General features: G+C 37.3%; 1 protein-coding gene across 2 annotated transcripts in view; it reads left to right on the top strand.

The window, feature by feature from the left end:
* The window catches only part of ETV1 (ETS variant transcription factor 1), a 67,051-nt gene that overhangs the window by 32,053 nt on the left and 21,417 nt on the right, over positions 1-13,581 (top strand). For both annotated transcript variants that reach the window (XM_082752183.1, XM_082752184.1), the window contains 3 exons: positions 2,165-2,294; positions 3,809-3,997; positions 7,680-7,927. In XM_082752183.1, coding sequence (XP_082608309.1) covers positions 2,165-2,294; positions 3,809-3,997; positions 7,680-7,927 — 567 coding nt within the window. The remainder of the gene's footprint in view (positions 1-2,164; positions 2,295-3,808; positions 3,998-7,679; positions 7,928-13,581) is intronic.

Genomic DNA, 13,581 nt, shown 5'->3' with positions numbered 1-13,581 from the left:
GATTAACTCTGAGGAAGTAGCAAAGTTAAAATAAAATAATAATAATAATAAAAAAAAATAATGCAGCGTGTGACCTTTGTGCAAGTATGTGATACTGGCTTTAGAAAAGTCTTGTTACAGTTGTGGTTTTAATTCTCCGATCCAAGTCGAAGAGTTTGCCTGCCTCTGTGCCGGAGCCACGGTTCTGGAGATGTGGGTTCCATCATACACATTAAACGCACAGTGTGCATTATTATCTGACCAAGACGTGTGAAGATAGTCAGCAGTAAAAGTTCACTAGTGTAAACCCAAACCAAGCTACTGGATGTCAGCCTCTTTTGCAGTAGAAAGCTGACCATGGGCTGCAGTTTGCTTTACTACTACAGTTAAAAACCTTGATTCAAGAAGTCCCAATTGTCTTTTGTTTTATTGTAAATTTATACAATTGTATGCAGAAAGATTTATTCTCTTGTTGTGTTGTTCACCACTTTTCATCTCTTGTTTCTTAAGTTACTGTGCTGTGTTGCTGTGTTTCTGTGCCTGTTTTACTCTCTGCTTTTCGTATGTAATCTTTCTAGATAGGTTACTACTGTCCACCAAATACAATAGCTGAATAGCAGTCTTAGAGACAATTTTTTCGCATTCTGTGAAAATACATGGGAAAATAATCCAGCGATATCTTGCAGATGTCTCAGCTGAGAGATAATAATATGAGCTGTCATGTAAGAGGAAGATGATCAGTTTGTGAAAAAGTTCTCTGAACATTGCCCAGTTGTGGGAGAACCAGTGGTGAGAATCAGGAATCAAGATCTAGCATAATAAACTGGGGTTTATTCGTTCTAATGCTCACTTCTTAATGTTTCATTTACCTTTCCCTCACAACAACCCTGTCCACGTGCATGCACATCCCTTAATAGAAAGTATATAGCATGTAACAACTTGTTTTTCGGGTCAGGTGCAACGGAAAGGACAAGATTCTTCTTAACAGTAATAATAATGACCTAATTTTGCATTGAGCTTCTCTAACAGAGACTTTTGCATATATGTGGATTTCTGCAGAGGCGTACCTGTTGGTGTCAGGCTGGAGCATGATGTCCAAACTGGTGTTTTGGTGACAACAGCAAAACCCAGTCATGAGAGTTGATCCCCAAACTCTAGGCTGCTCAGAGTTCAAAAATGGATTTGAAATCTCTTTTTAAAAAATAAATAAATAAATAAATAAATAAAAAATTGAAGGGTATGTTTTCAAGCTGTTAAACACCTGTCTTTAGTCCTTTGTCCTCCTAGCCACTAAATTTAGATTTGCCTACATTAGGTGAACTTTGAATTTTCTTCTGTTTTAATTTTGGTTAAGGTTACCTTTGAAATAAAGGAAAGTTGGCTGGCTTAAACTAATATGCTAGTTAACCTTATCTTTACCTTTGACCTTTAGCTTAATCCAGACCAATTTGTGCTTCTCATTAACGATGCATTTCTGTCATACTCCCTATGTTCTTTTGGCTATTTAAAAAAGCATGGCTATTTTTTTTTTCTCCATTTGTGTCTGTCACATTTAGTGTTGACTTCGGCGAGGCCCAAATTTTACATTGTGCATTTTTGAGAAAGCGTACTGAAGGCATTTCTCATGTGTTTTTTCCAGATATTATTTGTATAACTAAAGAAACATGTAATCACCCAATTTCATAAGTTTCACTGCAAATTTTCATGTATTCTGTGGGAGAAAAAGGTGACCGAATATAAACCTGAGGCTGGTATATGAGAAATTTATTTTGGAGTAATTTGTGTGGCATTCTTTGAAGTGATCTGCTATTGCATTTATAGCTAAAAGCTACCTCACTAATAATACTTAGAAACATTTGGTGCCTGGAAAGTATTTTGCCTCTGACAACATTTACAGTAGTTAAGCCAAATATAAGTAGGCTGTTATTTTCCTGCTAATGAGATGGGATCCTGGCCATCATTCTATTAAACAATAAAAGTGCTAATAGCCAATGCAAAGGATCTCTGGTGTCTATTTTTCAGTTGACACATGAAGAAATCCTTGAAATGTTTATTTCCTATATTGTTTTTAGTATTACAATGGTTTAATTAATCATGTGCTTAATTAGCAGTGTCTAGTTTACTTGAGAAAGCTCATTGTTAATGTTGTACTTGGTTTTCAATTATATTTTCTTTCTCTTTCCAGTGGCTTTTCATGGTCTCCCTGTGAAAATCAAGAAGGAACCCCATAGCCCATGTTCGGAACTTGGCTCTGCTTGCAGTCAAGAACAACCATTCAAGTTCAGTTATGGGGAAAAGTGCCTGTACAATGTCAGGTAAAGCAATCAGGAATATGTTTGCAGTGAGAACTGCTGATTTAAATGAGGACTGACTAAAGAGTTATAAAGCCATAATAGAGATCTTATAAAAGTTCTCTCTTCAGCAGATAGCAGCCTGATGAGATAATGCATTTAGCTGATGAACACTGATGGTGTTGTTTACAGTTATATCAAACATATAACTATTTTAAAGCAGTGTTTTTCATCAAAATGCATATTCTCTATTCCTCCTTCATGGGAGATAGCCAGAATTTAGAAACTCGGGGTGCAAGTGTGAAATGGAAGGAGTGTCTGGTTTTGTATGAGTTGTGTTGAAAGTACTTTCAAAATGCATTATACACATTAGGAAAGAGAGCAAGATCTGTGTAACAAGCAAGAGATTGGCAGGCCTGAGGTATTTGACATGTTTTGCAATTATATATGTGTGCATTCAAGGATGATTACAATTTGAAATAGTATTTCATTAGGATCTGCATCTTTGTTATCTTTTCAAAAGCAAATTGTCTTTTATAAGGGTAAATAGTAAAAACTTTAATAATTCTGGGGGCTTGATATGACTGCATTCTTTATTGACGTTGTTTTGGTTTGCACTTACATGTCACTCCTTCCTTTAGCAGTGAAATGTCTTACTGACATTTCAGTCAATTTTAGAATGTTTAATCTTGCTAGTGAGTTTTTGTTCTCATTAACGTACTACTAAAACTGATAGCACTTAAATAATTTGCATTTAACTTTTTTACGTGTGAAAGAAAACTAAAAACAGACTGGCACCTTCGACAGTCATAGAGGAATGGTTTTGATTTAAAAAATCAAATGTGTACATTACCAGATTTGATGGGTGCTGGGAGATCTGACACAGGAAAGTATGCAAGTTCATGCTTACTATCTGCCTTTTGTCTGTGTTTTTCCTGTTCAGAAACAAGAATAATCAAAGTGTACTAAGGTCCATTCCTGTTCTGGAACTCCTTTATATTTGCAGGACTTAAACTTTATTTTTGAGACAGAGACAGAAAACCTATCAGGAGAGCCTGCTGACATCTTAGTGTGGGTAGCTAAGCCAGCATAGCATTGTTTTTCTGGGTCAGATCCCTTCCCTCTAACTGCATTCATTGTTTTACTGTTTCACTTTGTGGTTTTGTGCAAGCTCTAAAAAAGAGTCTTGACAGGCACTGCCAGCTCTTTGCACTCTAGTCCAGGTGCATATAATACAATACCATGTTTGTGTATTTTGTGTATCTCTTGTTAGAATGTCAGTGTAAGACTGAATCCTTTAAAAATACATTTCTAGGCCCCAGAGAAAAAAATGCTGTTTTGAACCACTTGCCTTTAAAATTATTTTTTTCTGTGCTCCTCTTCGTGTAGAGAATTTCTCTGCTCCAAACTGCTTAATAAAGTATCTGTAATAAAAAGCTTATATGTGATACTTGCATTTTTTTTTTTCCTGAACATACGTGCTACACGTTTTTGCAGAGAAAATAACCTAACCTTCTTTCTCCTTGCTTTTCTAATAGTGCCTATGATCAGAAGCCACAAGTGGGAATGAGGCCCTCCAACCCACCAACACCATCCAGCACTCCTGTGTCACCGCTGCACCATGCCTCCCCAAACTCAGCTCAGACTCCTAAACCTGACCGGGTTTTCCCGGCCCATCTCCCTCCATCCCAGTCCATTCAAGACAACAGCTTCCCTATGGATCACAGGTAAAACACAGAATGTGTGCAGGACCTATGCAGAAGTTATTTCAATGGTAGACGTGTGTCTCTCATATAGGGCAGCACTGGCTTCAAGCCAGGTAAGGTCAGAATGTCAGAAATGTATGTTTTATGAAAGACTGGCACCCTGCTTGAGGGGCTTCAGTAGGAGTTGATATTGGCAATGATACGGTTTTAGTGACCTGCTTCTGCTGACTTCTGAGGGTGATTCACTTGAGTCTAGTAAGCCCCACGAGATGAAGTCATCAGCAGGCGTGATCCTGGCTAATCTGTCTCCTTGCTAAGAAATTTACCGGTCCAAGAGATAAGTAGCCGTATGTGCTACTGCTTCAGAATATTCAATGGAAGGGTGGATCATTTTTCCAATCCCTTTAGAAATATAGTATTTCAAACAAACTTACATGCCAACATAAACTGTGTTCAAATAACATTAGTCTGAGTAAAAGCCACAAAACTGGAGACTAGAATTAAAGCTTAAACTGTCCTTAAGTCACCCTGTTTTGTTTCGGTATGTTGGAAGTCCCCAGACAACTGACTGTCTTTTTTAGCTCAGTTTTGCAACAAATATGCTTAGTGAATTTCCCTTATTTTTGAGACCAAACACTTGTTTGTGGAATTCTATTAATCCTAACCTTTATTACATGAACCTGTTTTTGTTTGCTGTGTTGTGTGATTGCTCTGAGCATTTTGAATTTCAGCTATATATAGAGGTATATATGTTTAGAGACTTGTCTTAGCACTTACACATTAACAAATTAAGAAGCACCTGAAAAGAAAATCACAGTTGTCGGGAGTGTGATTTGCATGCATCTGCTCTAATAAGGGCTATTATCTCCAGGGATTTGTGCAGATCAAATCTGGAGGAGGTCGCTACAGTTTATATAGCCATTTTGTGCTCTGCTGAGATAGTATTAAATATTACCCAAGGTCTGTATGCCTTTCTGGTGGTAAAGAAACACTGAATCAGCCCTGTAAACTGCCATAATGCTGTTTCCCCCATCCTTGGACTGTGGTCTAACTACACCAGCCCTCAGTGAAGCCAGGATGCAGTTTTGATTGCAGGAGGGTGGATAACTGTGTTTTTGTATATACACCCAAGTTGTCAGGAGACTGAAATCTCCAAAAGCTAAATGGCTTCTGTGCAGAGATCAATAGTATTTTACAGATGAAAAAATCTTTGGATTTAGAGCAACTTGTAAAGACAATACTGTAGCTGTATGTCAGCCTTAATTTGAATATTTATAAAGATTTGCATACACCCTAGTTTATTTTCCTATAACCATAACTCTTGTTCTGTACAAGCTTTATGAGTTCTTTACATGATTTTTTCCCCATGTCTTTGAAATTCATGTTCTTTATTACATTTTGCACTGATGCTTTCCTTCAGTGATAGAACATAACGTGTTTTAGTGAAGTCCAAATTAGCTGACTCAGGGCAAAAATCTCATTTTTCTATTTTTTTAAAGAAAGTATGATTGTAGTGGAAGATACATATTATTATTTTTTTTTCACCATTTTCCTCTTTACTTTGAATCTTCTCCATTTTTTGAAACAAATATGTACTTGATATTTTTGTGCAATTCACATCTTCCTGATTTACAAGATGATAGCTACAACAATGAATGTATTCAGACAATGTCATTTAAACAAATAACCTACCTGTGTAACTTTGTATATAAATCTATAACTCCAAGCATTTTTCTTTGGAACATGCGTTGGTGGTATAAGATAGGATCAGTATCTGGAACATACAGCCCATACATCTTCATACAGGGCATGAATATAAGTGGTCCTAACAAGTACCAACAGGAATCAAATCCACTTGTATAAACAAATGGCTTGATTCCATACAAAGCTTCCAGTACAACAAGTATTATTAACTTCCTTTGAGGCTTTGTGAGTGAGCCTGTTTCTTATTTTAACTTCAAGTTGCAATTTTCTGATTCACTCCTTGACAGTTCTTAATGATAATTTCTGCTTCTTTTTTTGGCTAATGAAAAAAGGAAAAGAGGGAAATGAATGCAGTGCCAGTCAGCCTAACTGTTTCATAATACATTTGAGTTTCTAAGTTTATTTTCTGCAGGTGTAGGTGGAATTGCAAAAACCAATGTTACAGTGCAGTACTCTTTCTATTGCAAAACAGATTATTTACAGCAGCATTAAAAAAATAATTTTGTCTCCAGTGCTACATTGTAATAGTTTCTATCCCTGTAGCTCCCACAGTATTTGTAATTAAGCTATGACAGTAAATATTTGTCAGACCAAGTTCACAGCAGTATTTTGACAGATGTTAGTAGGGTTAAAATTGTTTCAGAAACACATACTACATATAAGATGATATTCAAGGACTGTGTTGCTTATGCAATCAAAACCCTCCTTTCTTCATTCACCCCATTTTCTCCAAGAGAATGTCTGCTTTTGCTGTCATGAGGGAAAGTCAGTTCTGCTGCAAAGTACAGGAAGCTGAAGAGTGATTAATTCTTGATTTTTAGTGTGACGGTGTGAAACTGGCAGAGAAAGACGCAGGTTTCTCTTTTTTTTTAAAAAGAAAAAAGAAAAAGAAAAAAGTATGCTTTCATGATGAGTGATAACGGGGCTAGTAAGCAGTTTGTTGCAAGAACATTGCATTTGCTGTGGATTAGTGCAGACACAATTCTGGTGGCGATGGTTACTACCACTGCGGTAATCTATAGGAGATGACAGGAACACTTTGTGCAGTTCATCAGAGCATGGTGGGAAAATAGCATCCTTGTATTCTCTAGGCTTCTGAACCCACAGATGTCCTAATAATTACATTCTAAATTTTTCATTCCTGTTTTATGGAAGAAACAACAAATGTAGGTTCTTGAGCAGTGCTGCATGGAAATTAAGTTGATTTAAAACTGAATTCTCACATGTTATGCTTATTGAAGAGTATTTTGGAGTAGTAAGTGGCGGCTTGGTTTGTGTGGACTACTTCTTTTGTGTGGAAATAACTATGGGAAGAAGTTAAGGCAGGAGGAAAATACTTAGGCTTTGCTTCTCTTAACAAAAATCTGTATGCTGTCCTTTTTCTGGAGTGCTTATATTCTCTTCTGGAATACAATACCAGTTTTGCAGGTAGACCTCCCACGGCGCTATCCCCGAGAGGACAGAACTGTGGACTTATACCCTGGCATGATTCCAGGTGTTTCAACAGACAATACTCTTTGTTCAAAATGGTTGTGTTTGTTGTCATGGTCAGAATGGTTTCCATGTAACAGTAAGAACTGCAAGAGTAAATTAGAGTACAAGCAATACGTCATTCATTCTCATGAAACAACAGAGAGCTCCACATAAGCCTCTTTCATGTTACTGTGGTAGGAAAACGTCAGTCTTTCTGCTGGTTTGAAGCTGGTACATTTTTGGTTGGCCTCTTTTGATGAGAGAGGACACTGAAGGAAAAGAACATGGTGGTGGGGGCAGGTACTAGAGCTGGTATTAATAGGTGGGGGGTATGTCACTTTGCTTCTTGCTGTTCTGCAACACAGCCATGATCATAATCCTGATGGCAGCATTTGGCATTATCATAAACAAAATGTTTACTATTGAGGAAGCGATAAACCCTCTTGCTAATCATGATCTGTGAAGATCTTTGTGAAATGGAATGTAGCTTAAGTCCTTTACATGACCTCTCTAACTTGTGTCCTAGATTTCGCCGCCAGCTCTCTGAACCTTGCAACTCTTTTCCACCTCTGCCTGCAATGCCAAGGGAAGGACGTCCAATATATCAGCGGCAGATGTCTGAGCCAAACATCCCTTTCCCACCTCAAGGTTTTAAGCAGGAGTATCACGATCCAGTGTATGAACACAACGCTATGGTTGGCAGTGCAGCCAGTCAAAATTTCCCCCCTCCTCTGATGATTAAACAGGAACCTAGAGATTTTGCATATGATTCAGGTAGGTGAGACTCTCCTTATTTATGCATAGTAAAGTAATAAATGAGTCCAAGCTAGTGCTATTGATGTTTTGATTCTATGAATTGGAACTTGCTCTTCTGGCTTCTAAATCTCCCAAAGTAATTGATGTCCAATATAACTTGAAAAGTAGTGAGATTGCCACATAGTACAAGGTGTCTCGTGCCACTGTTGCCTTGTCTTGCTCTGTGGAGGTTTTCATTTCCCAGAACTCTCTGTCCAGACAATACACAGGTTAAAGAAGCTGGAGAAGAAATAATCATGGGTGCAAAATTGAGCTTTGCTTAAGAGGGGGCTTGCTCTGCATTATCTCATCTCTGACCTCTAAATTTGTATGCTCCATTTTATGAGCTCTTTCATTTGTCCGCCAGAAGTAGAGGACTCTCCTCTTGCCTGCACTGCTTTAAATCAGGAGTAACTCCGCTGAAGTGGGGTTTATACAGCTATAAAACCAATGAGGGAGAAGAATCAGCCAAATTGGTGTCAGCTTCTCAATTTGTGCATACTGCTGTGTTTTGTGGAGGTACATAATCTGTGATGCCAGATTGCTGATGTAGAGAATAAGCTGTTGCTATTAATAATGTTTATTATTATTATTGTGCTCATAGGGCAACCAAAATGAGCGTTATTGCTCTACAAAATAGAGGAGGTGGTGGCAGAGCCCACTCTGAATAGCTTCTGGTCAAAAAGGATAAAAACATGAATCAAAGGAATAACATTTGAAATTTTAGGTTACTTTGCCACAATTTAAAAATAATATTTATATTATATTTGGGGAAAGAGAGAGAGAATTGGGGAAGCAAAAAACAGAGTTTAGTGATGAGTACCAAGTAACGAGGAGAGGGAAGCTAAGGTTAAAATTGCATGGAGCAGGCTGGATAGGGTAAATGGGGTAAACAGTATGGTGTTGACAAAATTCAGTCAAAACACATCTTTCAATTCCTATGTAAGCGATTTCTGCAGCTCCTCATCAGTCCATGCCTCTGTCCTGGTTCGTGTATGCCACACTGTTAAAGAGAAGGGTTTTCAGTGAGTTCTTATGGCACTCCCAGGGGAGGGTGCATTGCTTTCATACACACATACCCTAATTTGGGGCAGCGTCTTTTTGAGCCTTGCCTGACTTCTGGGCACTGCCGTGCCTCCAGTGCTTACCTTCTGGTTCAGTTCGTGGCTAGATGCTTTTGCAGTTTCTTTTGCAAACACTGTGTGGCTGTTGAATTGAGGTCTCCTTTGGAAGTTTAGCCTATGACAAATTGTTTTGCAGTTTGATACAGTGAAAAAATTGTTTTTATCATCTTTTCTATAGCTAACTTAACATTGTCTATTTAGTGGAGTATTCTTTGGTATCTTTATTATAAAGTGCTTGTTTTAGAACTGATCCCTATCTTAGACCAGGGGAATTTGGAAAGTAGAGTTTCTCCTTTCTTATTCTTTGCAAGCAAATAACCAATCCTTTGATGAATTTGAGTTAGGGATATACAAGGAGGGGAATAAGGAGGAAACATGAAATATTTATCCAAGCTGAAGTATAAGACAACATGAACATAGGTTCAGATTAAAGGATGAAAGCAAGAACTAAACCTGTTCATTGATTAAGGTTCTGAGATATGTGGCTTTGGCAGTCGTGTATCTTTAGTCTTACAGAACAGCATGGGAGAGACTGTCTGCATAGTTAATGTGGCTATGGATAATAAATAGGGGACTGCAGCTTCAGGCACTGCCAGTCCCTTGCAACCTTCACAAGCACCGTTATTCATCCTGCTAAATTAAAGGGTGAAAAAAGGCCCTTTTGTAAGCATGCTTCATATTTGGCTAGGAAGTGGGATCTCCTTATTGCATGCTATTACTTTAAATCTGGGTTGGCTGCTAGCATTCATCTTTCATTGTAATATTCTTTATGGGAAAAAAAAAAAAACAGCAAATTTTATTCTGAAAGGAAGATGTGCAAACTTGTGTCAATTCTAAAATGCTCTTTTTTTATTATTATTATTTTTTATTTTTGTGCCAGCAAGAACAACATTTCGCTTTATAGTAATGACGTCTGAGGAAGATTGTTTCTTTTGTGACGAATAATTAGTTTTTAAAAATGTAATAGCTGTGTAACCAGTGGTCATGAAAAATTAATCTGTTGGTATCAGGAAGTACTTTTATTGGCCTCAGAATCACTGCATTTAAGTTGACACATCTGTACACTCCATAAATTGCAGTCAACAACTGTGGTCTGTTGATATTTTGTCTTGTTACCATCTGTTCTCTAGAAACCATCATTTTCCATCCTTACTAGGAGTACATTAAATAACCCCTTAGGAAACATAATGTATTTGTCACTGAATCATTGATTTCATTTTTCACCTATGGATGTTCAGGGAAGGAGGAATGTTAGAGTGAAAAGTCTTTTTTTGCATGCTATTTTACTGCAGCTCGGATAAGAATATAGAAATATATTTAAAAAGTTCATTGTAATGCACCAAGATGTTCCTTTTGGGATGTTTTTGAAAGAGCCTCATAAAAGTTCATTGCTTTTGTGCACTATACTTTTATATTTTGTGGGAAGCTGGTGAATGAAAAGCATTATTATGGAATGATTATAACTCTATTAAAACATGACATTAATTATGACATGGGAAATGGCAGATCAATTAGTTGTAATTGTAATTGCAGGTATGCAATTTCTACTGCAGAATGTTTGAGATAATGGAAAAAGAAAAATGTCAACAGAGTAGAAGCTCTTCCTTATCCATCTACACTTCTAGAAGTCACAATGCATCATACGTGTCCAATCAGACTTTTTCTGCCACAATTTTTTTTGGGCTGCTAGTCACAGATATATTTAGTACCTAATGGTATATCCAGCAACATATAGAACTTGGAGATTTTACATGGTTGATGAATATGCCCTAGAAGCCTTCCCAAGATATTTGTTTACAAGGGTTAATAATGGAAATTCTTGAACAGTTAGTACTTCTACAATTCAGTCCATGTGTTTGGTTATTTTAATGAAAAGGTCAACTTGAGGAGCTTTGAGCTTCCTCTGTTCTAGGCTTTATTTTGAGGTAGGACCCTTGAAGGCTTGATGCTTCCTACTTCACTTAGTCTATTTGCAAATATACCAAGTAATGACTTCAGCTATGCATGTAGATTAATAATAAAAATAATTTTGCAATGACATCTTCAGTTTCAGTTTAAATCTCACATTTTGTTTTGCCTGATTAAAACAGTTATTTTGTTTGGGAAGTTCTTTTGTGCCTATTTCTTTAACTGAGAACTTTTAAATCTGTCACAAGGTAGTGTTAGTCAGAGATTAGTAGACAAATTGCTGCTTGTATATACTTATTACTGATTGCCAGGAATTCATCTGTTGAAATCTAGACAAAATCAGTCTCTCCAGAGCAGATTAGAGGCATTGACAGGGCTGTTCTTGCATTTCAGTGTAGTCTCATGAGTAATACATTTGAATGGACCTTAGAAAATTTGGATTCTATCCCTGTCACTTCCAAAATTTTCTTCTGAGTTACTAGTCACATCACTTGTGGAATAAACTTTTGAGACAGAATTATTAGCCCTTATGTCTTCCTTGCTGGGTTGCTCATCCTTCTAATTTCTGAGGCCTCACAACCTTTTGGCAGCACCCAAGAAAGGGTAAGAGATATGGTTGTAGGCAGAGACACATTTGATAGAAACCTGCTTATTTGGGGTACCCAATTAGCACTGGAAAATTCTTAAAGAACACTATGTATTAGACAAGTTCAAAATTTAGCTCCTAGGGACTTCCTTTGTATTTAGTAGTGAGAAAGTATAGAAACATCAGATTAGTATCCCAGTCCAAGGACCACAAATATAAGAAATACATAATGTGAAAAAAATTTGGCCAAGATGACTTGACTACTTTGGCAAACTTAATTGGAGCTGGAACAGCCTTTGTTGAGTCCTAAAATTTGCCATTCCAATATCTTGAGGTTGTCTTTTCCTTTCTTGAAATGTTATGCCTCATTAATGGCACAACTTCCAATGTCTGTAACAACTGAAGCAGGAGCTCCACCTGCAAAGCTGTTCACTGCACCACTCTCCTTCCCCAAAACAGTTTTGACTTGTGCACTCAAGAGGCAAGAGTCGTCCTGAGACAAAAGGCTATATCATAATTCATTAGCAACAAAGCAGTTGTATAAATGTTGCCCAGGAAGATGTAATTATGACACTTGCTAACCACCAACATTTCCACCTTTAGGTATAAGATGTTGTTAGCATTCTACTATCCATGCTATAAAGGTGTATTTACCTAATGACTGGAACAGAATAAAAAGCAAGAGTCCTTTCAAATACCTGATACAGTGCTCTTTGAAAAGCAAATCAATGCAAATTAACATTGAAAAAGTTTCCTAGTAGCACATTCTTCCCTTGAGATCAGCTGACATCTCTTGAAATTTGGGAGTTGCAAGAACAACATTAGAGAATGTGTTGAATTAAAATTTCAAGGGAAAAAATAGACTTTAAATGTGTTTCTTGGAAGTATATTTATTTGCAGTTTTCCTTTCCTTTCCTTTCCTTTCCTTTCCTTTCCTTTCCTTTCCTTTCCTTTCCTTTCCTTTCCTTTCCTTTCCTTTCCTTTCCTTTCCTTTCCTTTCCTTTCCTTTCCTTTCCTTTCCTTTCCTTTCCTTTCCTTTCCTTTCCTTTCCTTTCCTTTCCTTTCCTTTCCTTTCCTTTCCTTTCCTTTCCTTTCCTTTCCTTTCCTTTCCTTTCCTCTTTCCTCTTTCCTCTTTCCTCTTTCCTCTTTCCTCTTTCCTCTTTCCTCTTTCCTCTTTCCTCTTTCCTTCTCTCTCTCTCTCTCTCCCTTTCTCCTTTTCTTCCCTCCTTCCCTCTTACTTTAAGAACAGCAGTTGGATATTTTATTGTACCTCTTGCAGGTACAGGTTAGACATTTGGAGATGCTAGTATGAAGGAAGAAAGGAAATCTTAGCTGGCAGTCAGAGTCAATGCAGGTTGGCTTTTTCCAGAATATCTTCTAGTGCCTTGACTAATGCAGTATTTAAAATGACAACTCATGGTACTTCTACTGTCTTTAATTATATTGGCTAATTTTTCCACATTGCTTTGAAAATGTAAAGCACCGTGTTGAGTGCTAAGTATTATTACTACAGTTATTCCCTTGGGAGATTATTTCACAGACTTCATAGTTAAGAAATATTTCTTGATAGTAAGCCTAAATTTTCCCTTTGATCAGTCTCATTCCACTGCTCATAGCTACACCTCTTTGGCTCATCCTAAACAATTCCTTGGTATTAACATACCACCTCTAAATCTCTGTAGACAGTCTGCATGTATACTTAAAGTATGTCTGTGTGAATTGTTGTTGAGATCCTGCTTCATAAATCCTCTAGCTGCTTAATCTTTTCCTCAAATTCTCTCTAGGTTTTTCCTTTTCTTTTCTTATTTTTTCTTCCTCCCGCCCCCCCCCCCCCTTTTTTTTTTTTAATTTAAGTCAGGCTGCAAATATTTGCAGTATTTTCAGCATAATTTTTTAAAATGTGAAAATGTGAAACAGAACTAACCTCATCCTTTTACAGGATGTGGTCCTTCAGTACGTGCATCCCAAAATTGCATCTGCTTATGGCCTTAAAGAAATTCTTTTACACGGTGCAA

The sequence above is a fragment of the Aythya marila genome, assembly GCF_965140915.1.
Source record: "Aythya marila genome assembly, chromosome: 2".
In the NCBI taxonomy this organism is placed as follows: Eukaryota; Metazoa; Chordata; class Aves; order Anseriformes; family Anatidae; genus Aythya; species Aythya marila.
Note: the sequence above shows the minus strand (reverse complement) of the source record. Positions and strands in the feature narration are given on the sequence as shown.